Below are 24566 nucleotides of genomic sequence, written 5' to 3'. Positions count from 1 at the left end.
CACCTGTGACAACAATAACTGTGTTCTTCTCAAATATCTTCAAGCTTCAAGTCTCCATTTAATAGTTAATTAAAAGAAATTGCATGCTTTTAATTTTAATTTAAAATTTTCCTTATTTCTTGGTATGTATTTGCTGTGCCACATGGTAAAAATTATGCGTATCATTATGCACGCATTACTATTCCTGTAATTTCTGTGGACGAGTTTATGCTGTGTTTCTGATCCTGTCATATTTTGAATTGGAGATTTTTTTTTTAATTGTGATTATCTTGTTCCTATCCTACCATTGTATATTGGGTATGTTAAAGAGGGAGATAACTTGAACATGAGAGCTGTATTTGATCCTACAGAAGATCCTGGATGTTGAACAAGATGGGGTAAATGGATGGAAATTTAGGTTCTTCCCCTTGAGAAGGAGAGGGTATGTTTATCTGGGGAAAAAGGATGTGTCCAGATGTTTGGGCAGCCAGAGGCATAGGACTACGGCAGACACTTCTGGGTGCCCCCAGTATGTGTTCTTTTCATTTCACTTGGTAATAAAACCTGAAATATTATCTGGGCATTTGTTCAACCAATAAAAAAAGATTACATTTCCCAGCCTCTCTTGCAACTAAGTGTGGCCATGTGACTAAGATTTGGGCAATGAGTTGTAAGGAAAAGTGGCTTGCATAGGTTTCCTGGGAGGTTTTCTTAAAGAGAGGAAGTATGTCCTCTCTTCCTCTTTGGCTGATCTTCCTGGCTAGCACGTGGATGTCATGGTTCAAGGTGAAGCAGCCAACTTATAAGTTAGGATGGAAATCACAGGTAATAGTCTGCAGAGCAACCTGTCAGAAGAAGTCAGGGATCCCTGATGGGTACGGAGCCACCATCTTAGACTAAGACTGTCTATATTTATCAGAGAGAGAGAGAGAGAGAGAGAGAGAGAGAGAGAGAGAGAGAGAGAAACTTTTTTTTTTAATACATTAATACATTAATTAATTAATTATTTTGGGCTGTGTTGGGTCTTTGTGGTTGCGCGCGGGCTTTTCTCTAGTTTTGGCGAGCAGGGGCTGCTCTTCGTTGCGATGCACGGGCTTCTCATTGCAGTGGCTTCTCTTGTTGCAGAGCACGGGCTCTAGATGCGTGGGCTTTAGTAGTTGTGGCACATGGTCTCAGTAGTTGTGGCTCGTGGGCTCTAGAGCTCAGGCTCAGTAGTTGTGGCACACAGGTTTAGTTGCTCCGCGGCATGTGGGATCTTCCCGGACCAGGGGTCGAACCCGTGTCCCCTGAATTGACAGGCAGATTCTCAACCAATGAGCCACCAGGGAAGTCCCCAGACAGATAAACTTTTATATTTTTACCACTGTTCTTCTGGGCTTTCAATCTGAGTACTCCTCTTTTATTATCTTATTTAGTTTATACAATATTATATTATTATTACACCTATCTCATATTCTCTTGTTTAGTTTTCTTATAACTTAGTACTAAGTTTTCATATAACTAGCTGTTTTGTCTAAAATATGATGGGAAAGCATTCCTTGGGTTGTACATAAAAGTAATAGTATTAAACAGTCTAATGGCAATCACTGATAGGCTGCTTAAATGAATGATATTTCCTTCATTCATTGTTTAGAAAGGGCCCATTGGGCAAGGGGAAAAACCAAAACAAAATCCAACACTATTCCAATTGACTGAGCTGCAGAAGTGGAAGCTCCTTAACACCCAGATGGCATTTGACTGTCATTTTATAAGCAAGGGTTTTCCATCAAGTGAGACTACTACATCGTCTCCCGATTTCTCTTCAAGTGATGAATGCTCCTTAATCTCATCCATGCCATTTACATGCCACTTGTGTTTAATATATATAAATTTCTTTTTAACGGCATCTTTGGAGCTAGCATAAATCATCTTGCTTTTTAAAGGTGCACTCTTAGAAGCCCAGAATATAAATATCAATACTAGGTCTTCTTTCTTAGACTATTGTTTTGTATGTGGCATCATACAGAGCAAACTGGCAATCATTCAGAGGTAGCAACTTCACAAAAGATGTGTAGGGATCCTCTATGGTATCACCAGTGTCATTTGCCAAGATCTGCTTTGCTTCCTCTACAGTTATTTGTCCTTTCTCATCGTTTAAACAGAAGAGACTTTCTTTTTTCCCTCCCTCCTTTCTTTCTTTCCTTTTTATCTTCTTTTGTGGAGAAGATTTCCTTATTTTCCTATCATTAAAAACTTTGATGACTTCATCATTCACTGTAACTCCAGAAGCCATAGTGCCTGGGGCTGCATTGGCAGCTCTGGCTCCAGCTCTGTGGCACTAGGAGGAGGAGAAGGAGAGGAGAGGTGGGTGGAAACCTTGTCTCTCTTGTTCACATCTGAATCTACAGAGCTTAGAACAGTGCCTGAAAATAGTATGTGCTCAGTAAATATTTGTAGAATGAATGAATGGGATTCCTCTAAAGGTTGTACATAAAACTAATATTAAACAGTCTAATGGCAAGTTCCTGCTTTAAGAAACTTTAGAATTTGTAATTTCAAGGAAACTGGAAAGATATTTATAGGTGAGGAAACTGATATTTAGTGGGGTTATAAGACTCATAGGCTGCACGGGTTCCTTGTCATGCCAATTGTTGGCCAAGCTCTCTAGCCAGGTATGAGTTCTAAGACCACTGCTGCCTCTACTATGTGTACTATTTGAAGCCAAGTCCCCCTAAAACTGAGTTCCCCTACTGAGTTTATGATTAATCTCTCTATCTAAAATTTAATTTCCTTTCTTTTCCCCCCTGACCTCAATCCTGTGGTAACTGAACACTAATCAACTAGTTAGATGACTAAAACTGCTGTTGTTATAACATCATTAATGTACTAAAACTGCTATTATAGATATCATCATTATTAGTGTACAAACTCAGGTTGTTTCTCCAGGGCAAGATGAGCACACAGACCCCGAAGCCATGGACCACCTGGCCTGAGAATTCGACACATCCTGACTCCTGAAACTACGATTAAGAAATGTCACGAGATGATGATTAATCCTAGCCTCTTTGTTTTTCCTTTTTAAGAAACCCCTAACTCAAAGACCAAGTGGGAGTGTATCTGAGGCTTGTCTCCCACCCCCTTGCTTGGCGCCCTGCAATAAAACTTTACTTTGCTGCAAACACCTCCTGTCGGAGTCTGGCTTTCTGAGCCTGGGGCATGTGAGTCCTTGCTGGGTTACATATTTGGCTGATGAGCACCTGTGATGTATGCTGTAGACAGGACTGCTCAGTGGCCCAGGGTTTGGAGAGGACGACCTACTACTGTCCTTTCCCCATACAGGAAGTGCAAGAACACAGCTAACAGATTTTTCAAGCATTCTCAGGCACTGCAGAGCTTAGAAAGCCCAGTAATTGGGAGCAGTGCCGTCCCAACCAGCAGGCAGCCTTAGCTATTTATTACCTGGCGCTCTAGGGTAGCAGAGCTGGCAGTTCTGAGGAGGATGGTTGGCTAGGCTCTCCTCTGGCAATCGTCTTCCTCCACCAGCTCCCAACAAAGACATTTAATCCCTTTCTTCCACTGCTCTCAGTTCTACTTGGTTGGGCTTTTAGAGGACAGAGACTAGAGTCCAATGTTACGCAAGTCACCTATCTTTGCACATCTTTCTCGGCGCGCTCGCGCCGGCGCGGAGCTAAACGAGGGGGTGGCGGGCGCGTCCTCGAGCTGCGCTCTCCCACCTTCTGCTCCCCGCGCTGAGCCGGGCTCCGAGAGGCGAGGGCCTCGGGCCTCGGCCGCTTGAGGGAGCGCGCACGCTCCGCCTCTCCCCGCCTCCCTGATGCGCGCCCCGCCCCCTCGAGCAGCCGTGCGCCGAGCGCTCAACCTCGGAGGACTTTGGCCCAGAATAACCCCGCTAGCGTGAGCTTTCCCCTCTATTCCGCACCTACCCCCGGCACGCCCTGAGAGCCCGCAGCGGTTGGGCGCTCGCTGCCCGCCCCTCTTCCTCTTTGCCGAGCTTCGGCTCACCCACTCCCGGCCCCTGCGCGCGGCTCCTCGTCATGGCGGCCCTCAGCAAGTCCATCCCTCATAACTGCTACGAGATCGGCCACACTTGGCACCCTTCCTGCGGGGTCTCCTTCGTGCAGATCACCAGGGGCGCCCTGGAGGAGTCCCTGAAGATCTATGCCCCCCTGTACTTGGTGAGACCCATCAGCTCCTCCCCCAGGGCGAATTTAGTGTGGAGAATGGGCCAGGGCGTGCAGTCGTGCTCCGGAGGGGCCCGGGGCACTTGCCCTGTGTCGATTTCTGATTGGGAGGGGTCAGGGTATTTTTGGCGGCGGTGGGTGGGAAGGGGGGAGATCGCGAGGGGCGGGTATCCCAGATCCTACGGGGGGCGGGAGAAGGGGGAGGGGAATTAGAAGTTGAGCTGTCATCTGAATGCCTGTTGGGGAGAAGATGGGTTCCCAACTTCAGGATTAAGTTTGGGGCCCTTAAAATTGTGAGTTCAGAGGCCTGCGTTATTTTCCCTCCCTCCTGACTTGTGGAGAGGTGTTGTAGGTCAGCGAGGCGATGAGAAATGGCCTGCAATCATTCCTCATCTAATTCCCCCTGTTTGGGCGCCCTCCTCCCCAATTTTTTTTTTTTTTTTTTTTTTAAGGGCATATTGGACATCAAGTCCCTGTGGCCTCAGATCTTGTCTCAGTTTGGGATGAGAGGATTGTAGCTTGAGGGTTTTGCAAGTGTTTTTTAAGTTCACAAAGTGGTCTCCTGGTTGAGATTTTGCTTGGTGTTTTAAAGGGTGGTTCCAGTCTTTGAGTCAGTGAAAAATGTTTAGGAGATCTGACTTAATGTCAGGTAGGTCCTTCATTACACAGCTTTACCTGTAGTGCAATCTAAGTTTGGAGTTTTAAATAGAGAATATTTGGAAATACGTGTTTGTATCACGGAGAATTGTTAAAGAAGTTTGTTCTTAAATGTTCTCACCAGCATCTCTTTTTTTTCAATAATCTCATCCTTGGTATTAAAGATTTATCACTTTGGCTATTGAAGTTCATTCTCTTATTTTCTTGCCCAGTAGAGCCTGTGTCCTAAGAAGGCAAAGGTATATTTATTTTTGGTATGTTTTCTAAAAGTTCCATCCAATGTTCAGTGGATGGTCAATTCTTCTCATTGAGTAATGATTTAGATTTATACCCTAATATTCCTGAAGGTGTGTCATGACCATATCTGTAGTACTTCTTGAAAAGTCTGATTATATATTACAGAGATAACAGAGGAGAAGATGGTAACTTTCTCTGAGCTTGCGGAAGCCAGTTTCATTTGTATCATATATACTTATGCTTTTCAAACTTTAATGTGTGTTAGGAATCCTCTGGGGGAGAATGTTAAAATGGGGGTTCTGATTCAGTCGATCTGGGTGGGGCCTGAGATTCTGCATTTCTACCAAACTCCCAGGTAACATTAATACTTCTGGACCAAGAGCCACAGTTTGAATAGTAAGGATCTAGAGTAAAGGCTGATAATAAACTTATCATTGGAGCTGTAAATGCCTTCCTGGATTTTCTTTGGCCAAGATCCATGTTTATCTGCTTTTCCACATGAATTGTGGCCAGTCCGTAGCTCAATTTTTTTTTTTTAATAGAATATCTACAAACATGATTGCGCTCTTGATGTATTCAGTAATACAAAGAGATTGTTCCTTCCCTTAGAGGATTATGAGGTATGTGGGGAGAGAGTTTATGGTATGTAATTTCTCCCTCTGAAAATCCATAGCACTTTTATTGTACCTCACTTATTCATTCATCCATTCATTCAACAATTGTTCGTTGAGGGCCTGATGTTTTTCATATTTACAGCCTAGATAATTTATTGGTTATGTTTCCTGATAGGCTAGTTTGGGGAAGCAACAGGAACATGAGCAATAGAAGCCCACCTTCTATTCCAGTAGGTGGGCTGGGGGCAAGGGGGGCAAGAAAAGTTTGTGTTTTACCATTATGTCTCCAGCTAGTTTAAATACTTCTTGAGGACAAATTCTCGATCTTAGTTGGCCTTGTAATATCCGTATTACAAGATAGCTGGGTCGCTGTTCAAGAGTGGTTGTGAAGTAAAATTAGTGGAATTGACCAGTATTTTATTTTAAGTGAAATAGAAGAGAAGAGAAAAAAATTAGAGTCCACTGCAGGTGGTATGGATAAGCATTATTTCATGACAGTTTTGTTTGTTATATTTGTATGGGTAGAGCATATACCAGCACTTTGCTCACTGTCAGTGTTAGGTAGTTGTTGATTAAATGTGCAATCCAGGGTGCCAAGATACAAGGTGGTTTGGGAAGAAGTGGGCTTTTAAAAGGGATCATCCACTTCTGATTTTGAATCTCAGCTTCATCAGTTACTAGCTGTTTGACTTTGTGCAAGTTACTTTGTCTTTCTCTGTGAGAATTAAGTGAAGTAATGCACTGAAGATGTATCATGTTTTCTAGTTCATAATAGGTCTTGAATAATTGGGCATTTTTTTCTTCCCCATTCTCTCAGTGGCACTTAAGTTAGGTGTGAAGTTCATTGAGGGCGGCTAGGGAGGGCTCCTTGGAAGAAGTACCATTTGACTTGGGCCTTGAAGATAAGGATGTACAGACATTGATTCATGTATTGATTCATGTATTAGATATTTATAGGATACTTATTCTTAATGGAGCGGAGGGAGAATAGTGTGAATTGAGGCAGAAATCTAAGTGGTTTCTTAAAAGAAGTGGTACGTGTATTGATTGGCTGAAACAGAAGTTATGTGTATAGCTGTATGAGTAATAGCAACTCTTATTTATTGAACACTCATGTGCTTAAACCTTCACGTATTTTCTCTTATTTAATCCTTACACAACTCTGTCTTATCTCCATTTCATAGGTAGGAAAACTGAAGATTAGAGACATTAAGTAGTTTCCAAGACTCAGAGCTAGTAAGGGAAAGGAAAGGTGTTCTGTTTTGTTTTTTTGACTCAAAGACTGAAGGCCAGGCCAAAGGTGCCATTGAGATTTTTTTTTGAACAAAGGGGTTACAAGTACAGGATGGTGCTTTCAGATGATGAATCTGGTCGAAATGGGTAGACTGGATTGGAAAGACTGTTTAGGAGTTGATGCAGTAGATTCACTCAAGTGGGAGAAAGAATCAGTTCTCATGGAATCTTACTTTGCAACTTATTAGCAGTGTGATCTTAGGAGAACTATCTTACTTCTTTGAGCCTTAGTCTCCTAGCTTTGCAGAAGATAATTATACCCATCTCTTAGGGTTGTCGTGAGGATTTAAATGGGATAATAGTGTGTTGGAATAGCAGCTGTCATGTAGTGGGGCCCTAATCAAGCGTTGCTCTTATTAAAACAGTGCATTCGTTATGATCTGTGTCTCCACCTCCAGTTAGAATGGTGGTTTGTATTCAGAACTAGCACGGTACTTCAGTAGGTGCTTCAGTAAGTGTCTGAATGAGTGCAGGTATGAATGAATGAATTCATGAATAATTCAGGAGTGAGGAGATAGTATTTGGCAGGTCGAAGGTAGTGCCAGAGAGAATGGAAGGGCAGTTTTAGAGGCATTTCACAGGAGAGGCATTTCATAGGAAGAACGAACAGCACTTAGAGACTGAGAATATTAGGGCAGTGTGAGGACTTGTTTATGCTTCCAGGATTTCAAGTCTGATGCTGTTGCCATCATTGATAGAAAAGGAGAAGTTTAAGGGAAGCTGGGTTGGGGGAAAATTTTAGTCAAGAGTGTTTTCTGGAGCCTATATATATATCTGCTTGTATATCTGCTTTTCATTTGAAATATTACCATGTGTGTTGTACTAAACTGATTCCTTTTGTTCCTTTCAGGTTTACTCTCTTAAAAAAATTTTTTTTTTTTAATTTATTTATTTAGTTATTTGGCTGCGCCTGGTCTTAGTTGTGGCACGCGGGATCTTCATTGTGGTGTGTGGGATCATTTTTTTTTTTTATGTGGACCATTTTTAAAGTCTTTATTGAATTTGTTACAATATTGCTTCTTTTTTTTTAAATGTTTTGTTTTGGCTTCGAGGCACGTGGGATCTTAGCTCCCTGACCAGGGATTGAACCCGCACCCCCTGCATTGGAAGGCGAAGTCTTAACCCCTGGGCCACCAGGGAAGTCCCACGCGGGATCTTTTAGTTGCGGCATGCGGGATCTTTAGTTGCGGCATGTGAACTCTTAGTCGCAGCACGTGGGATCTAGTTTCCTGACCAGGGATTGAACCCGGGCCCCCTGCATTGGGAGCATGGGGTCTTAGCTACTGGACCACCAGGGAAGTCCCCGGGTTTACTCTCTTGTTCTATACATCTGCTCTCATGCTTTTCTCATCCTGGTATCTACAGCTGTTCTTGGTATTCACCTTCTAATGCTTAAACCATGTTGAAATATAGATGGACTATTCCTTTTCACAGTGAATCTTTGTGTTTTCATGATTTGTAAAAAAAATCATCATCAATTTACTTGATGTAGTTTTTTTTTAAAAAGAATCCTACATATGTTGTAATGTATGCTAATAATTTATGTATGTACCAAAAATGTATTTCAGGAAGCTATATTTTGAATATAGTTATTGCCATGCATTCACAATAAGTGGTACCCATCACTACACACATTCACATGAAACAGTTGTTCAACTGTTTAAACCCTTGACTACCACTAAAATTAACGAAAGCATAGTGCCCTTGGTACTTTGTGGCAAATTTAGAATACACAGTTGCCCATTTAGGAGGATGGATTCTATGCCGTTCAAATTCTTTGGTGCCTTTTCTAAAAGGAAAGCTTGTTCAGTTGTCTCAGGTGGTTCTAAGATCTTTCTTATGTTTTTCCTGGTGTCTTTCCACAGGACCTCCAGATTAGGGTACTGGCATTTATCGTTAGCTGACTTCAGAGTAGAGCCTTTCACACTTTGGGGAAGGAATGATTTAAAAACCTGCTTCTTCAGCGACTTCAGATGTTTACACCCTTCTTCAGAGTATAAAAATGTTTACTTAATATTTACTCCCCTTGAATTTTATAATCTTAACAGACTTGTTAGAGTGTAAGTTCATAAACACTTAAGCAGAAGTTGGATTTCTTAGGAATAAAAAAACCCAACAACAACTTATGGACAGTCTTTAGTGCAAAAGTCTTGAAAACCACTGACTAAAATTTTAGTGATGGAGTTTTTTTTTTTTTTTCTTAATGTTCTCACACAGTTTTATTTTATGGAAAAAATGGTAATTCTACAAAACTTCTCAAGCTTAACTCCACTTACAAGATGGTGTTCAGATTTCTGTATTTCAGTATGACTTAGGAGGCAGGATCCTAGATTCTGGGATCAAATTGCCTATGTTAGAATTCTAGCTCACTACTTACTAGCTGGGTAACCTCAGACAAATTACCTAACTACTTTAAGCCTCAGGTTCGGTAAATTTTAACTCTGGAGGCCCTGGTGAGGATTAAATGTGGCATAATATATGAAGTGCTTCTGGCACATAGTGTGCACTGAGTTTTTAAAGGCAGTGTTTTAGCAGGTAGAGAAAATGAGTCCAGCAATGAGACTTTTTGAAATTTTTGGTAATAGGCCATTTGTTTTTGTTTTTTACTTAAAAAAAAGAGAGAGACCAAAGTCATTAAGGAATACAAACTGCTGAGAATATTTGAATTATTTGACATTTGGAGATGATGGAATTTGTAAATATGATAGATTAATTCCCCTTTGATTTTTCCCTGAGTCCTACTTTAGGGGTGGAGGTGAGGGGCTCATTTTATTTTTCTAGTCAATAAGTAAATGATGATTCTTTTACAAGCTTTGTTATTATCCCTTTGGAGGTGTAACAGTCATTTGGTCTTTGTCTTTCAAATGAGCAATTAAATGATGAGTTTTCCTATTCATCAACAAGAAATTGTGAGTGTGTTGAACTTGTTTTTCTATGTGACTTCTTGGTATTCTTTGGCTGATCTCTCTTGGGTACAAAGCACACTTCCAGCACATTACTTCTAGTTGAAAGTTGAAGACATATTATACTAAACACTTTCATAACTCACCCTTTTCTGTAGTAGATATATCTATCTGAGTATAGCTGGCCAAATCTTCTTTACTATTGTTTGCCCCTTTAGTTATCCTAAATCGGGGATAAAAATTAATAAATCTTGGAATATAGGATCTAAATAATTATGATCCATTGCTATTCATGTTTCTGAGTCAGTAGATTCTTATTAAAATGGATATTTGGTTGATTTAAAAAAATTTTAAAGCCTTCAACAAATCCTTAATAAGTATTTTTCAATGTCAGCATTAGTTCCTTTTGCCTCGTCACTACAAAATTCTTTTCAAATGAAATGGAGTGATCCTCTATCTGGGAAAGTTTATTATCCTCTTCAATAGAATAATTCATTTTGGTAGAGAGAGAAGCACACCTGGAGAAGTTAGGGCTCCAAATCCACTCTGGTCATCCCCGTGGTGACAGATTTTTCCATGGGATTGCCTCATAACCAACTCTCTAGTTGATTTACTGTGGTACAGATTATTTTGAATAACCAGACCTCTTATTTACTATTTAGAAAATTATATTTTTCATGAACTTTTGACTCATTAAAACATTTTTTATGATTATTTGCTGATAAACATTGATGAAAAAATATACACAAATTGAGGGGAGATGATTTGATGATTAGGTTTAGTAATATTATATATCTGAACCTTGATGGTTAGTATTGGAATATTTGCCCCCTATTCATTTACCAGTTATTTATTGAGTCTGCTATGTGCAGGCTGCTGTGTATAGCAGCTGTGTGCTATGTGGTATGGTGGAAAATAAAAAAAATGAATGGGACATATTTCTTATACTGTAAGAAGTAGGGGAGACTAGGCATGTATTGTCCTGTAATAAAATTCATTGAGATAAATACCATAAGGTACATATTAAAGTGGTTTGAGAGATGGAGGTGGAAGATCATATTTGGCTGGGGAGATAAGGGGAAACTTAATGAGAAAGATGGCACCTTAGTGGCCTTGAAGGGAAAACAGGATTTGGAAAGGTAGAAATAGGTGGGGGATAAGGGAGAGGAATGGCTTGAACAAAGACATTCAGGTAGAATAGGATATGGTGTGCTTTGGGGAATGGCAGGTGGAATTTGGACGTTATTTGTTGCAGTAGGCAATCGCTAAAGGTGGCCAACAGGGGTAGTATGCTTGAAGTTATTTCATAAAGCTTAATCTGGCAGTGGTATATAGAAATCTTGGATTCAGTGACTCAGATGTAAAGCAGGGGGAGGAATCCAATGAAGCTATAAGATTTTAAGCCTCGTTTATTGGAATATGTGCAAGGTAGTGCTTTGGAAAAAATATCTTCAGTGAAATATGCTCTATTGCATTGGGGCATATTGAGTTTTAGCTACTAGTACGATATCTGGGTGGAAAATGACCAAGAGGCATTGAGAAATGGAGAGTTGCTGTTCTAGAGAAAAGGTGAGGATAGAGATTTAGGTTTCATTTCTATTCTTATGAAATATTCTTTATGTCGTAAGATAGAGATGAAAGTTGAAGCCCTGGTAAGTCAACAAGGAAGAGAGGTCTTTAGGTCAGCAAGGGTTTAGAAAGAGAAGACAACTTGAATGCTCATTTTTGGAGTGGAAGAAAAAAAAAAAGAAGCAGTCAGAGAGGTATGAAGAGATGGAGAAGAAAGAGTGTTGCAGAGAAGTGTTGAGCAGGGAGTTTTGGGAGGTATTGTTAAGAGGTGGGAAGAGCATGGGCTTGAATCTCAGTCCTGCCATTTACTAGCTTTGTGACTTTGAGCAAGTCTCTTAACATATGTGAACCACAGTGTTCTCATCTGTAAAATGGGAGTCAAATACCTATCTCGTCTTTTAAAAATATGAATCAGAACACTCCAGTGGCTTTCCATCTCAAAATGTGAAATCTTTGCCATGGCTGTTGCTTGATTGCATTTCATACCATTTTTCCCTTTGCTTATTCACCTCCATCCAGATATAATTACATGATTTATTTTATAATTTTGAATCTAAGGTTTGTTATTTAGGATGGAGAGCTCTTGATTTCTGAGGAGTAAATTGGACAACAGATTGTCAAAAAATGAACATGTCTGTGGAGTAAATGAATGTAGTATGGCTTCCTCTTTTCATGAGTTATGACTTCGAGAAAGAAAACCTTGCCTCATATTTGTGCATAAGCAATATACGTGTAAATAGTTACTTTTACTGATTATGACAAGACAACCTGGATCGAAAGGCTGGAACACAAACTTATGTTCCATAGATCTACCTGTATAAGGTTTGATAGTGATAAAAAATGTGTAAGACTTTAATAATAGATTTGTAATTTATTCATTAAGTATTTATTGAATATGTACCAGGCCTGTGCTAGGTGATAATTTGAGAAGGGGAGTTAATTGAAGTGACTGCTTAATAAAGAGCTAAATAAGGTTTTAGAAAGTCTTTTCAAAATGTATTGGTAGGGACTTCCCTGGTGGCGCAGTGGTTAAGAATCCACCTGCCAATGCAAGGGCACGGGTTCAAGCCCTGCTGCAGGAAGATCCCACATGCTGTGGAGCAACTAAGCCTGTTGTACCTGCTCCAAAAGTACTGAGCCTGCCACAACTACACGAGCCTGTGTGTCACAAATACTGAAACCCACGTGCCCAGAGCCCATGCTCCACAACAAGAGAAGCCACTGCAATGAGAAGCCCGTGCACCGCAACAAAGAGTAACCCCTGCTTGCCACAACTAGAGAAGCCTGCGCACAGCAATGAAGATCCAATGCAGCCAAAAATAAATAAATAAATAATTTTATACAAAATGTATTGGTACAAGCAATCCCACTCCTGGGCATATATCTGGAGAAAAACCATAATTCAAAAGGATTCATGCACCCCAGTGTTCATTGTAGCACTATTTACAATAGCCAGAACATGGAAGCAACCTAAATGTCCACTGACAGAGGAATGGATAAAGAAGATGTGATACATATATACCATGGAATGTTACTCAGCCATAAAAAAGAATGAATAATGCCATTTGCAGCAACATGGATGGACCTAGAGATTGTCATACTGAGTGAAGTAAGTCAGACAAAGAAAGACAAATATCATATGATATTGCTTGTATGTAGAATCTAAAAAAAATGGTACAGATGAACCTATTTACAAAACAGAAACTGAGTCACAGATGTAGAAAACAAACTTATGATTACCAAAGAGGAAAGGGGAGGGGATAAATTGGGAGATTGGGATTGACATATACACACTACTGTATAGAAAAGATAACTAATAAGAACATACTGTATAGCACAGGGAGCTATATTCATTGCTCTGTAATGACCTTTATGGGAATGGAGTCTAGAAGAGAGTGGATATATGTTTATGTGTGGCTGATTCACTTTGCTGTATAGCAGAAACTAACACAACATTATAAGTCAACTATACTCCAATAAAAAAATTTAATTAAAAATGTATTGGTACAGTTTTTCATTACTTGTATAATATAGTGAATGTGAAATATATTTACATCCCCAAGGACTATACTGGGCACATAGTAATGCATATTAGTTGATGCTTTGATGATTAAGGGTGTTAAACTATTTTATCATAACTGGTATTTTATTAAAGATTTGTTTTAATCTTTGTTGATCTGAGGTCAAACTTTTAAATTGTCTTTTGATTTATCACTATCTTAGCTTTCTTTCTACTAATTGATCTCCTCTAAAAGAGTGTTGTGATTTCTTGGGTGTATTTTTTCCTTCATGTTTAGTGTGAGATGTATCTGCTTCATCTGAGGAAACTAGGAGTGTAGTTAATAAATATTTGTTAATGAGCCTGATTTATTAGTGAATCAAATTGGTACTGTAAATTGATGTTACAAATTGTATATGAGGCTCTCTCCTTCAGATATGCTTGAGGAGAATCAATTGAAGTGAATGAATGCAGATTTTAAGCAATTTTGCTTTCAGCAGCATTGAAAAATATTAATTGAAATGAATGTATGTGTGAAAAAAAGAGTATGAAAAGAGGGAAGAATGCTGGCTCAAGTATCATCAGGTTTGATCAGGTTCCTTTTATAAGAATGCTGAATTTACAGTGTTTTCAACTTATTATCATTTATTTTGTATAGTCTTTTGACTCATTACATGTGTCAGGTTGCTTTGATTTCTTGATTCTAACTAGATCCTTGGAGTTTGGATTGTCACTAGTCCAGTTTGGGAGTTGCCCTGAAGGATTCAGTATCTACTGACAATGATGGAAGGAGACTTATTCTGATCATTTTTGATTTCTAAACCCTGAAAAAAGTAGACACGGGGCCATCTTTTTCAGACCTATTTCTTAGAAACTCTCAAGCCCAGGAGACACTGAATTAATCAGGATCAGACTGAATTTCAGAGTGTGCTCATAGTTCCATTTGGAGTCCAGGGAGTGTTACTGTAACTGTATTTACTATGAATCTTCATTTTCTCTCTCTTTCCTATCCTCATTTTACTCTTCAAATATTACAGATTGCCTACAATGTGTCAGAAATACAGGGGTAGGGGGATCAAGATGTATGTGGACATTACAGTTAAGGGGGAAGATAAGAAGATAAGAGAAATATACAAAAAATTATTTCAACTGTGGTAAGTGCTAATAAGAAGTACAGGACGTTACTAGAGAGTGTTACATGAGGTGGGTTTGGGAAGGCTTTCCCAACGAAGTAACATAGTGAGTATATGAATATATACATATATTAAGTGAATATGTATTAGGCTTAACATTTATGGCACATAACCCAAATTTTAATGTGGGATAATTCAGATAAATAAGAAGCAGTTACTTTACAGAGAGATTATTTAACAATTTCTTAAAACCAGTATCCTGGGCAAGAATTTGATTTCTTTCCTTTTGACTTTGGTCTTTACTTAAATTTGAAGCCAAAGGCAGTAATGAAACAGCTTAGATCATACAAATACCTTGATTAACAGATTCTCTGAAATTGAACCTCCTTCTAATAAAAATCTGTATTTTAAGTTAAGGTAGTCAGAAATTTTCAGTTACAAATGTTAGAAAAACTATTTTAATCTCTATTTGTCTTCACTGATTTAAAGGCAAATCAAGGTTGTTTTAGACAAAATTGTCTAAAGGTCTGGGAAGTTAAGCATCTTTTTAAAGCATTCCTTTTCTGTGCTCTTTTCTCTTTTTCATGTGGTTAAATTTATGGTTAAATTTCTTTTCTGGTTTAAATAGGTGGTCAGGATTATCCCCATCAGAAAATAGTAAGGGATTTTATTTTATATTTGTTAAATAGTTGACCGGCTAATTGTTAGACTTCAGTGTGGGTGAGTTTTAGCAAATGTGTGAATACAAGTACAGTTTAAACCTTTTGAGAATTGCTTTGTCTTCTGTTAAAAAAATTTCATATAACAACAGATGGTGAGGCAGTTTGGTATTTTTTAGCAACATAGTCCCCTGATATCTGTGCTTTCTTCTCGCTCAAATTGTCCCTACTTCTTTGACTTGAACTCTTAGTTTGCTAGAGTTCTATTTTAAGGATTCAATTCAATACGCGATATTCTCATTGGAGAGACTGGAATGTATGTACATACCTTCTGTTTTTCATCTGAATATAGTTCTTCAGTAGGAAGTGTATTATTTGAATTTTTCTTCATTAATTAAGGTATTTCACATTAGAGCCCATGATATTTGTACTTAAGTATGCAGAAGATGGCAGGTTATGAAAAATGTTTTGGTTTAAGATTATAGTATTACATGGGGAGTTATAACAATAAGTTGAAGTAAGTAACAGGTGTGTGTTTTCAAGACTATCCCCACATTACCAAAAATATTAATATTACTTACTCAGTTCAGAACATGGCTGTAATAATATACACAGGACTCAATCTGAGTTTTGTTCTTGATCATATTTTGTCTCAATATTATATCTAAAGTATATTTTCAGGTTTATTTTTAGAGCCTATGTCAACTTCCTTATAAATTTGAAAGTGGCTCTTTTATTGAGAGTAGATGATTATAAACTTAATGGTCATCACTGAAACCTGATGGTATGATTTTCATTACAGGGAGGCTTAAGAGTAAGTAGATAAGGAAACTTTTGAAGATTTGCTTGTATTCTCTGGCATATATTAGTAACAAAGTTGCCCTAGTTTTTAAAAAATTTTATTATTATTTAAAAAATTAAAAATTTTATATTTTATTGAAATATGGTTGATTTACATTAGTTTCAGGTGTACAACACAGTGATTCAAACTTTTTATAGGTTATACTCCATTTAAAGTTATTTTAAAATATTGGTTATATTCCCTGTGATGTATAATATATCCTTGTAACTTACTTATTTTATTTTATTTTAAAAAACATTTATTTATTTATTTGGCTGAGCCGAGTCTTAGTTGCGGCACGCGGGATCTTCATTGCAGCATGCGGGATCTTTAGTTGCGGCATACAGGATCCAGTTCCCTGACCAGGGATTGAACCCAGGCCCCCTGCATTGGGAGCGCGGAGTCTTAACTGCTGGACCACCAGGGAAGTCCCAGCTTATTTATGTTATATGTAGTAGTTTGTACCTCTTAATCCCTTACTCATGTCTTGCCTCTACCCCTTTCCTTCTCAGTGGTAACCACAATTTTTTTCTCTATATCTGTGAGTCTATTTCTGCTATATTCATTCCTTTATTATTTTTAGATTCCATATATAAGTGATAACATACAGTATTTGTCTTTCTCTGTCTGACTTATTTCACTAAGAATAATGCCCTCCAGGTCCACCCATGTTACTGCAAATGGCATAATTTCATTCTTTTTTATAACTTGAGTTCTTTATTCATTCATCTGTTGATGGACACTTAGGTTGCTTCCGTATCTTGGCTATTGTAAATAATGTTGCAGTGAACATTGGGGTGCATTTATCTTTTTGAATTAGTGTTTTTGTTTTCTTCAGATGTATACCCAGGAGTGGAATTGCTGGATCGTATGGTAGTTCTATTTTTAGGGTTTTTTTTTTTTTTTTTTTTTGCAGTACGTGGGCCTCTCACTGTTGTGGCCTCTCCCGTTACGGAGCACAGGCTCCAGACGCGCAGGCTCAATGGCCATGGCTCACGGGCCCAGCCGCTCCGCGGCACGTGGGATCCTCCCGGACTGGGGCACGAACCCGTGTCCCTGGCATCGGCAGGCGGACTCTCAACCACTGTGCCACCAGGGAAGCCCTATTTTTAGTTTTTTGAGGGACCTTCATACTGTTTTCCATAGTGGCTACACCAGTTTACATCCCCCCCCAACAGCGTACTAGGGTTACCTTTTCTCTACATTCTCACCCACATTTGTTATTTTTGTCTTTTTGATGATAGCCATTCTGACAGATGTGAGGTGATACCATTGTGGTTTTGATTTGCATTTCTCTGATGGATTAGCGATGTTGAGCATCTTTTTATGTGCCTGTTGGCCATCTATATGTCTTCTCTGGAAAAATTTATATATAGGTCTTCTGCCCATTTAAAAAAATTTTTTTTAAATATATTTTTATTTTTTGGCTGATCTGTGTGGCATTTGGGATCTTAGTTCCCCAACCATGGATTGAACCTGTGCCTCCTGCAGTGGAAGTGTGGAGTCTTAACTACTGGATCACCGGATAAGTCCCTTCTGCCCTTTTTTTTTGGGGGGGGGGTACGCGGGCCTCTCACTGTTGTGGCCTTTCCCGCTGCAGAGCACAGGCTCTGGACGCGCAGGCTCAGCGGCCATGGCTCACGGGCCCAGCCGCTCCGCGGCATCTTCCCGGACCAGGGCACAAACCCGTGTCCCCTGCATCGGCAGGTGGACTCTCAACCACTGCGCCACCAGGGAAGCCCTGCCCATTTTTTAAATTGGATTGTTTGTTTTTTTGATATTGAGTTGTATGTGCCGTTTATGTATTTGGATATTAACCTCTTTGTGGTCATATTATTTGCAAGTATTTTCTCCCATTCAGTAGATTGTCTTCGTTTTGTCAATGGTTTCCTTTGCTGTGCAAAAACTTTTAAGTTTATTAGGTCCTATTTTATTTTTGCCTTTGTTTCTTTTGCCTTAGGAGACAGATCAAAAAAAATTGCTATGATTTATGTCAAAGAGTGTTCTGCCTGTTTTCTCCTAGGAGTTTTAAGGTTTCTGGTCTTACATTTAGGTCTTTAATCCACTTTGAGGTTATTTTTGTATGTGGTATGAGAAAACATCTTAATTTCATTCATTTACACGCAGCTATCCAGTTTTCCCAGAACCACTAATTGAAGAGGCTGTCATTTCCCCAATGTATAATCTTGCCTCCTTTGGCATAGATTAATTGACCATAAATGTGTGGATTTATTTCCGGGCTGTTTATTCTGTTCCATTGATGTATTTGTCTGGTTTTTGCCAGTACCATACTGTTTTTTTTTTTTTTTTTTTTTTTGCGGTATGCGGGCCTCTCACTGTTGTGGCCTCTCCCGTTGCGGAGCACAGGCTCCGGACGCGCAGGCTCAGCGGCCATGGCTCACGGGCCCAGCCGCTCCGCGACACGTGGGACCCTCCCGGACCCAGGCACGAACCCGTGTCCCCTGCATCGGCAGGCGGACTCCCAACCACTGCGCCACCAGGGAAGCCCCCATACTGTTTTGATTACTGTAGCTCTGTAGTGTAGTTTGAAGTTAGGGAGGTGATCCCTTCAGCTTTGTTCTTTTTCAAGATTGCTTGGCTATTCAGGGTCTTATGTGGTTCCATATACATTTTAGGATTATTCTAGTTCTGTGAAAAATGTCATGGATATTTTGATAAATCTGTAGATTGCTTTGGGTAGTATGGTCAGTTTAATAATATTAATTCTTCCAATCCTTGAACATGGGATTGCTTTCCATTTCTGTATCATCTTCAGTTTCCTTTGTCAGTGTTTTATAGTTTTCATAGTATAGGTCTTTCACCTCCATGGTTAAGTTTATTTCTAGATATTTTGTTCTTTTTGATGCAATTTTTAAATTTAATTTTTATTTTACATTGGAGTATAGTTGATTTACAATATTGTCTTAGTTTCAGGTATATGGCAAAGTGATTCAATTATATATATACGTATATTCATTCTTTTTTAGATTCTTTTCCCATATAGGTTATTACATAATACTGAGTAGAGGACTTCCCTGGTGGCACAGTGGTTAAGAATCCACCTGGCAATGCAGGGGACACGGATTTGAGCCCTGGTCTGGGAAGATCCCACATGCTGTGGAGCAACTAAGTCTGTGCGCCACAAATACTGAGCCTGTGTTCTAGAACCTGCGAGCCACAACTAGTGAGCCTGCGTGCCACGACTACTGAAGCCCATGCGCCTAGAGCCCGTGCTCTGCAACAAGAGAAGCCACTGCAATGAGAAGCTTGTGCACTGCAACGAAGAGTAGCCCCCACTCGCCACAACTAGAGAAAGCCTGTGCACAGCAACAAATACCCAACGCAGCCCAAAAAAATAAATAAATAAGCAAATTTATTTAAAAGGTATATATATATTGAGTAGAGTTCCCTGTGCTATACAGTATGTACTTGTTGATTATCTATTTTATATATAGTAGTGTGTATATATTAATCCCAAACTCCTAATTTATCCCTTCCGCCAACCTTTCACTTTGGTAACCATAAGTTTGTTTTTGCAGTCTGTGAGTCTATTTCTGTTTTGTAAATAAGTTCATTTGCATCAGTTTTTTAGATTCCACATATAAGTGACATCATATGATATTTGTCTTTCTCTGTCTGACTTACTTCACTTAGTATGATAATCTCTAGGTCCATCCATGTCACTGCAAATGGCATTATTTCATCCTTTTTTATTGCTGAGTAATATTCCATTGTATATATGTACCACATCTTCTTTATCCATTCGTCTGTCAGTGGGCATTTAGGTTGCTTCCACGACCTGGCTATTGTAAATAGTGCTGCAGTGAACATTGGGGTGCATGTGTCTTTTTGAATTATGGTTTTCTCTGAGTATATGCCCAGTAGTGGGATTGCTGAGTCATATGGTAGTTCTATTTTTAGTTTTTTAAGGAACCTCCATACTGATCTCCATAGTGCTTGTACCGATTTACATTCCCACCAACAGTGTAGGAGGATTCCCTTTTCTCCACACCCTCTCCAGCATTTACTGTTTGTAGACTTTTTGATGATGGCCATTCTGACCAGGGTGAGGATACCTCACTGTAGTTTTGATTTGCATTTCTCTAATAGTGATGTTGAGCAGCTTTTCATGTACTTCTTGGCCATCTGTATGTCTTCTTTGGAGAAATGTCTATTTAGATCATCTGCCCATTTTTTGACTGGGTTGTTTGTTTTTATGATATTGAACTGTATGAGCTGTTTATATATTTTGGAAATTAATCCCTTGTTGGTAGCATTGTTTGCAAATATTTTCTTCCAGTTCATAGGTTGTCTTTTCATTTTGTTTATGATTTCCTTTCCTTTTAAGTTTAATTAGGTCCTATTTGTTTATTTTTGTTTTTGTTTCCATTACTCTAGGAGAAGGATCCAAAAAAATATTGCTGCAGTTTACGTCAAAGTGTTCTGCCTATGTTTTCCTCTAGGAGTTTTATAGTATCTCGTCTTACATTTAGGTCTTTAATCCATTTTGAGTTTATTTTTGTGTATGGTGTTAGAGAATGTTCTAATTTCATTCTTTTACACGTAGCTGTCCAGTTTTCCCAGTGCCACTTATTGAAGAGTGTCTTTTCTCCATTGTGTATTGTTGCCTCCTTTGTTGTAAATCAGTTGACCATAGGTACGTGGGTTTATTTCTCGACTTTCTATCCTGTTCCATTGATCTATATTTCTGTTTTTGTGCCAGTACCATACTGTTTTGATGACTGTAGCTTTGTAGTATAGCCTGAAGTCAAGGAGACTGATTCCTTCAGTACCTTTTTTCTTTCTCAGGATTGCTTTGGCTATTTGGGGTCTTTTGTGTTTCCATACAAATTAAAAAATTTTTTTGTTCTAATTCTGTGAAAAATGCCGTCAGTAATTTGATAGGGATTGCATGAATCTGTAGATTGCCTTGGGTAGTATAGTCATTTTGACAATACTGATTCTTTTAATCCAAGAACGTGGTATATCTTTCCATTTAAAATGGGATTGTTTTCTTGATTTCTCTTTCTGATAGTTCATTTTTAGTGTATAGGAAAGCAACAGATTTCTGTATATTAATCTTTTATCCTGCAGGTTTACTGAATTCATTTATTAGTTCTAATAGTTTTTTGTTGGAGACTTTAGGGTTTTCTATATACAGTCTCATGTCATCTGCAAATAGTGACTATTTACATTTTCCTTTCCAGTTTGGATGCCTTTTATTTCTTTTTCTTGTCTTATGGCTGTGGCTAGAACTTCCAATACTGTGTTAAATAGAAGTGGTAAGAGTGAGCATCCATGTCCCTGATTTTAGAGGAAAAGCTTTCAGCTTTTCATCACTGAGTATGATGTTAGCTGTGCATTTGTCATAGATGGCCTTTATTATGTTGAGATATGTTCTCTCTATACCAACTTTGATGAGAGTTGTTTTATCATGAATGGATGTTCAGTTTTGCCAGATGCTTTTTCTATATCTATTGAGATGGTCATGTGATTTTTATCCTTTTGTTAATGTGGTGTATCACATGGCATGATTTGTGGATATTGAACCATCCTCACATCCCTGGAATAAATCCCAGTGATCATGGAGTAAGATCCTTTTTATATATTGTTGAATTAAGTTTGCTCATATTTTGTTGAGGAGTTTTGCATCTGTGTTCATCAGTGATATTTGCCTGTAATTTCTTTGATAGTGGTTTTGGTATCAGGGTAGTGGTGGCCTCATAGAATAAATTTTGGCAGCGTTCCCTTTTCTTTAATTTTTTGGAATCGTTTGAGAAGGATGGATATTAGCTCCTCTTTATATGTTTGGTGGGAGTCCTTTGTGAAGCCATCTGGTCCTGGACTTTTGTTTGCTAGGAAGTTTTTTTTTTTTTTTTTTTTTGCCGTACGCGGGCCTCTCACTGTTGTGGCCTCTCCCGTTGCGGAGCACAGGCTCTGGACACGCAGGCTCAGCAGCCATGGCTCATGGGCACAGCTGCTCCGTGGCATGTGGGATCTTCCCGGACCGGGGCACGAACCCGTGTCCCCTGCATCGGCAGGTGGACTCTCAACCACTGTGCCACCAGGGAAGCCCAGTGTCCCCTTTATTAACATTTGTTTTTCTTTTTGCTCTTCTGATTGGATGGTATTCATTATTCTATCTTCCAGATCACTTTTGTGTTTTTCTGTATCACCTAGTCTGCTGTTTATTCTGTCCAGTGTGTTTTTCATTTCACATATTGTATTCTTCAGCTCCGACTTGTTCTTTTGCTTGTTTTCTAGTTCCTTGTTGAAATTCTCACTGTGTTCATCTATTCTTTGGCCATGTTCTGTAAAAATTCTTATTACTATTGCTTTGAACTCTTTATCTGGTAAATTATTTATTTCTGTTTCATCAGTTTTTTCAGTTTTTTTTCTTGTTCTTTCATTTGAAACAAATTCCTCTTTCTGCTCATTTTAACTTTCTCTGTCTCTGTGAAATCAGGTGAAATAGTTACCTGTCCCATTCTTGAAGACATGTCCTTATGTGGGAACATCTGTATGCAGTCTGCGTGTGCCCAGGCTTTGGTGGGAGAGGTTGATCTGAAGTGAGTGGAGGTCATGTCTTCACCCAGGGTATGCTGGCAGCTATCACCTTGGTGGGAGGTGGAGCTGGAGATTGATGGACTAGATCCAGGGCCAAGTGTGAGCCAGATCTTTTCCTCTGGTGGTCATTACTGCCCTCTTTGGGATGTGGTTGGGTGCCAAGGTGCTGGAGTAGAAGCCCTAAGGGCTGGGTCTGAGCTGGTTCCGTTCCCTCTAAGTGTGCATTCTCCCCCTCCTGGCAAAGGCAGCTTCATCCCAGAGGGGAGCAGTGCTAGAGGAAGAGAGGTTGGAGCAGGCACTAGGTGTGGCCCCAGGCATGCTGGGGCCCTTGTGAGAAACTGGCCAGAGCTCCAGGCAGTCTCAGTTTGCTTCCTCCGCCTTGTTCCCAGGAGTCAATAAGTATGTGCATGTGTGTTCTTCATGAGTGGAGTCTCAATTTCTTAGAGCTCTCTTGTAAATATTACTGGTTTTCAAACCAGCTAAGGAGACTTGTCTTCCTGATGTTGGACCTCAGGGCTAGGGTGCCACATATGTGGTATGAATACCTCATGCCTCACGGAGGATCTCCCAGCCCATGATATCTCTCTTCTCTTCTGTGTCCCATCCTAAGCGTGCGGATACCGACCTGATCACCTTGCCTCTCTTCTTCCCTGACTCTGTGTGACTCTTTATAGCCTTGGTTGTAGGAGAGTTTTTCTGCCAGTCTTGTTTGTTTCCAGTGAGATTTGCTGTACATGTAGCTATATTTTTGATGTGTTCTTGGTGGGGAGGTGAGCTCAAGTGTCCTCCTACTTTGCCATCTTGATCTCCTCCCCTTTGGGTGGGATGGTCACTGGAGGGGGCAGTGCTTCTTGGGTGCTGGTGATATTGTGCTTTTTTATAAGCATCCTAATTCACTGTTGGGCTGCACCCTGCAGGCATGCAAGCCCTGTACCTGCCCAACCTCAAGACCAAAGGAAGAGCCCAGAGTCAGCAACAGAGACATCAATGGTTTAATGGATGGGAGAGTCTTACATGTCTGAAGCAAGGTCCTGGAACAACACCCCATCGTATGCGGCAGACGGTGGGCAGGACATGGGAGCAGCCTTCACTCCTAGGGGGAGGAGGAGGTTACCAGTTATAGGGGGAAGTGGCACCTGGTTGGCTCATTGGTTAACAAGGAAACTAGCAGAGGGGCATTCCCCTTACTGTCCCTTTGGTAAGCTACCATTGTGGAGGTGTTATAATCTAAGTATTAGAACAATCACCAGCTGGGGTGGGAACAAGTATGTAGGCATGTGAGTAGGGTGTAGGTGAAATAGGCACTGGTCCAGCAGGGGATGTACCAAGAGCAAGAGAACGACCATCTTGGGTGGCCTGATCATACATTTGCTGACCATAAGAGACGAGTGAAAACGTCTAGTTTTTAGTAAGCTTGTTGTCTGTATGTGATGAGTCAGCATGGTGCAGATCTGGATCTGAGTTTTTGTTTTGTTCTGAAGTTTATAGTTTGACTCCCAGTTTCCTCATGTATAAGTAGATGATAGTCCTGTCTTAACTACTTCACGATAGGCTGTGGCAGTCATATGAGGTAGTACATACGTGAAAGCTTTGAAAACTGCAGAAAGATATGTAAATATTGGTCTGTGATACTTGGTTCCTTGTCTTTTTGTTTTAGAATTTAAATTTGGCTTTTGTAGCTTAAAAATAATTTTAACCTGAAAAATAAAAGTGTTGGCAGCAATTTAAATGCAGTGTATTTGTTAGGGTTCTCCAGAGACACAGAACCTGAAGGGTGTGTGTGTGTGTGTGTGTGTATGTGTGTGTGAGAATGTGTGTGTGTGTTGTATGTGAGAGGGTGTGGTGTGTGTTATATGTGAGAGAGTGTGTGGTGTGTGTCACACACACACATACAATATATATTGAGAGAGAGAGAGAGACAGACAGACTGACCTCTT

At 39.7% G+C, this 24566-nt stretch overlaps 1 protein-coding gene and 1 pseudogene across 4 annotated transcripts in view; one reads left to right on the top strand and one right to left on the bottom strand.

The window, feature by feature from the left end:
* Window positions 1-1719: 1719 nt before the first annotated feature.
* Window positions 1720-2251, bottom strand: LOC307055572 (cofilin-2-like; annotated as a pseudogene). Its single transcript has one exon. The product of its transcript is annotated as a cofilin-2-like (transcript).
* Window positions 2252-4010: 1759 nt separating this feature from the next.
* Window positions 4011-24566, top strand: part of TMEM135 (transmembrane protein 135) — a gene marked incomplete at both ends in the record, with an annotated part of 235009 nt that continues 214453 nt past the window's right edge. For all 3 annotated transcript variants that reach the window (XM_079707603.1, XM_079707601.1, XM_079707602.1), the window contains one exon: window positions 4011-4151. In XM_079707603.1, the coding sequence (XP_079563729.1) occupies window positions 4011-4151 (141 nt within the window). The remainder of the gene's footprint in view (window positions 4152-24566) is intronic.

This window comes from Hyperoodon ampullatus (genome assembly GCF_949752795.1).
Source record: "Hyperoodon ampullatus genome assembly, chromosome: 7".
NCBI classification, from domain to species: domain Eukaryota; kingdom Metazoa; phylum Chordata; class Mammalia; order Artiodactyla; family Ziphiidae; genus Hyperoodon; species Hyperoodon ampullatus.
Note: the sequence above shows the minus strand (reverse complement) of the source record. Positions and strands in the feature narration are given on the sequence as shown.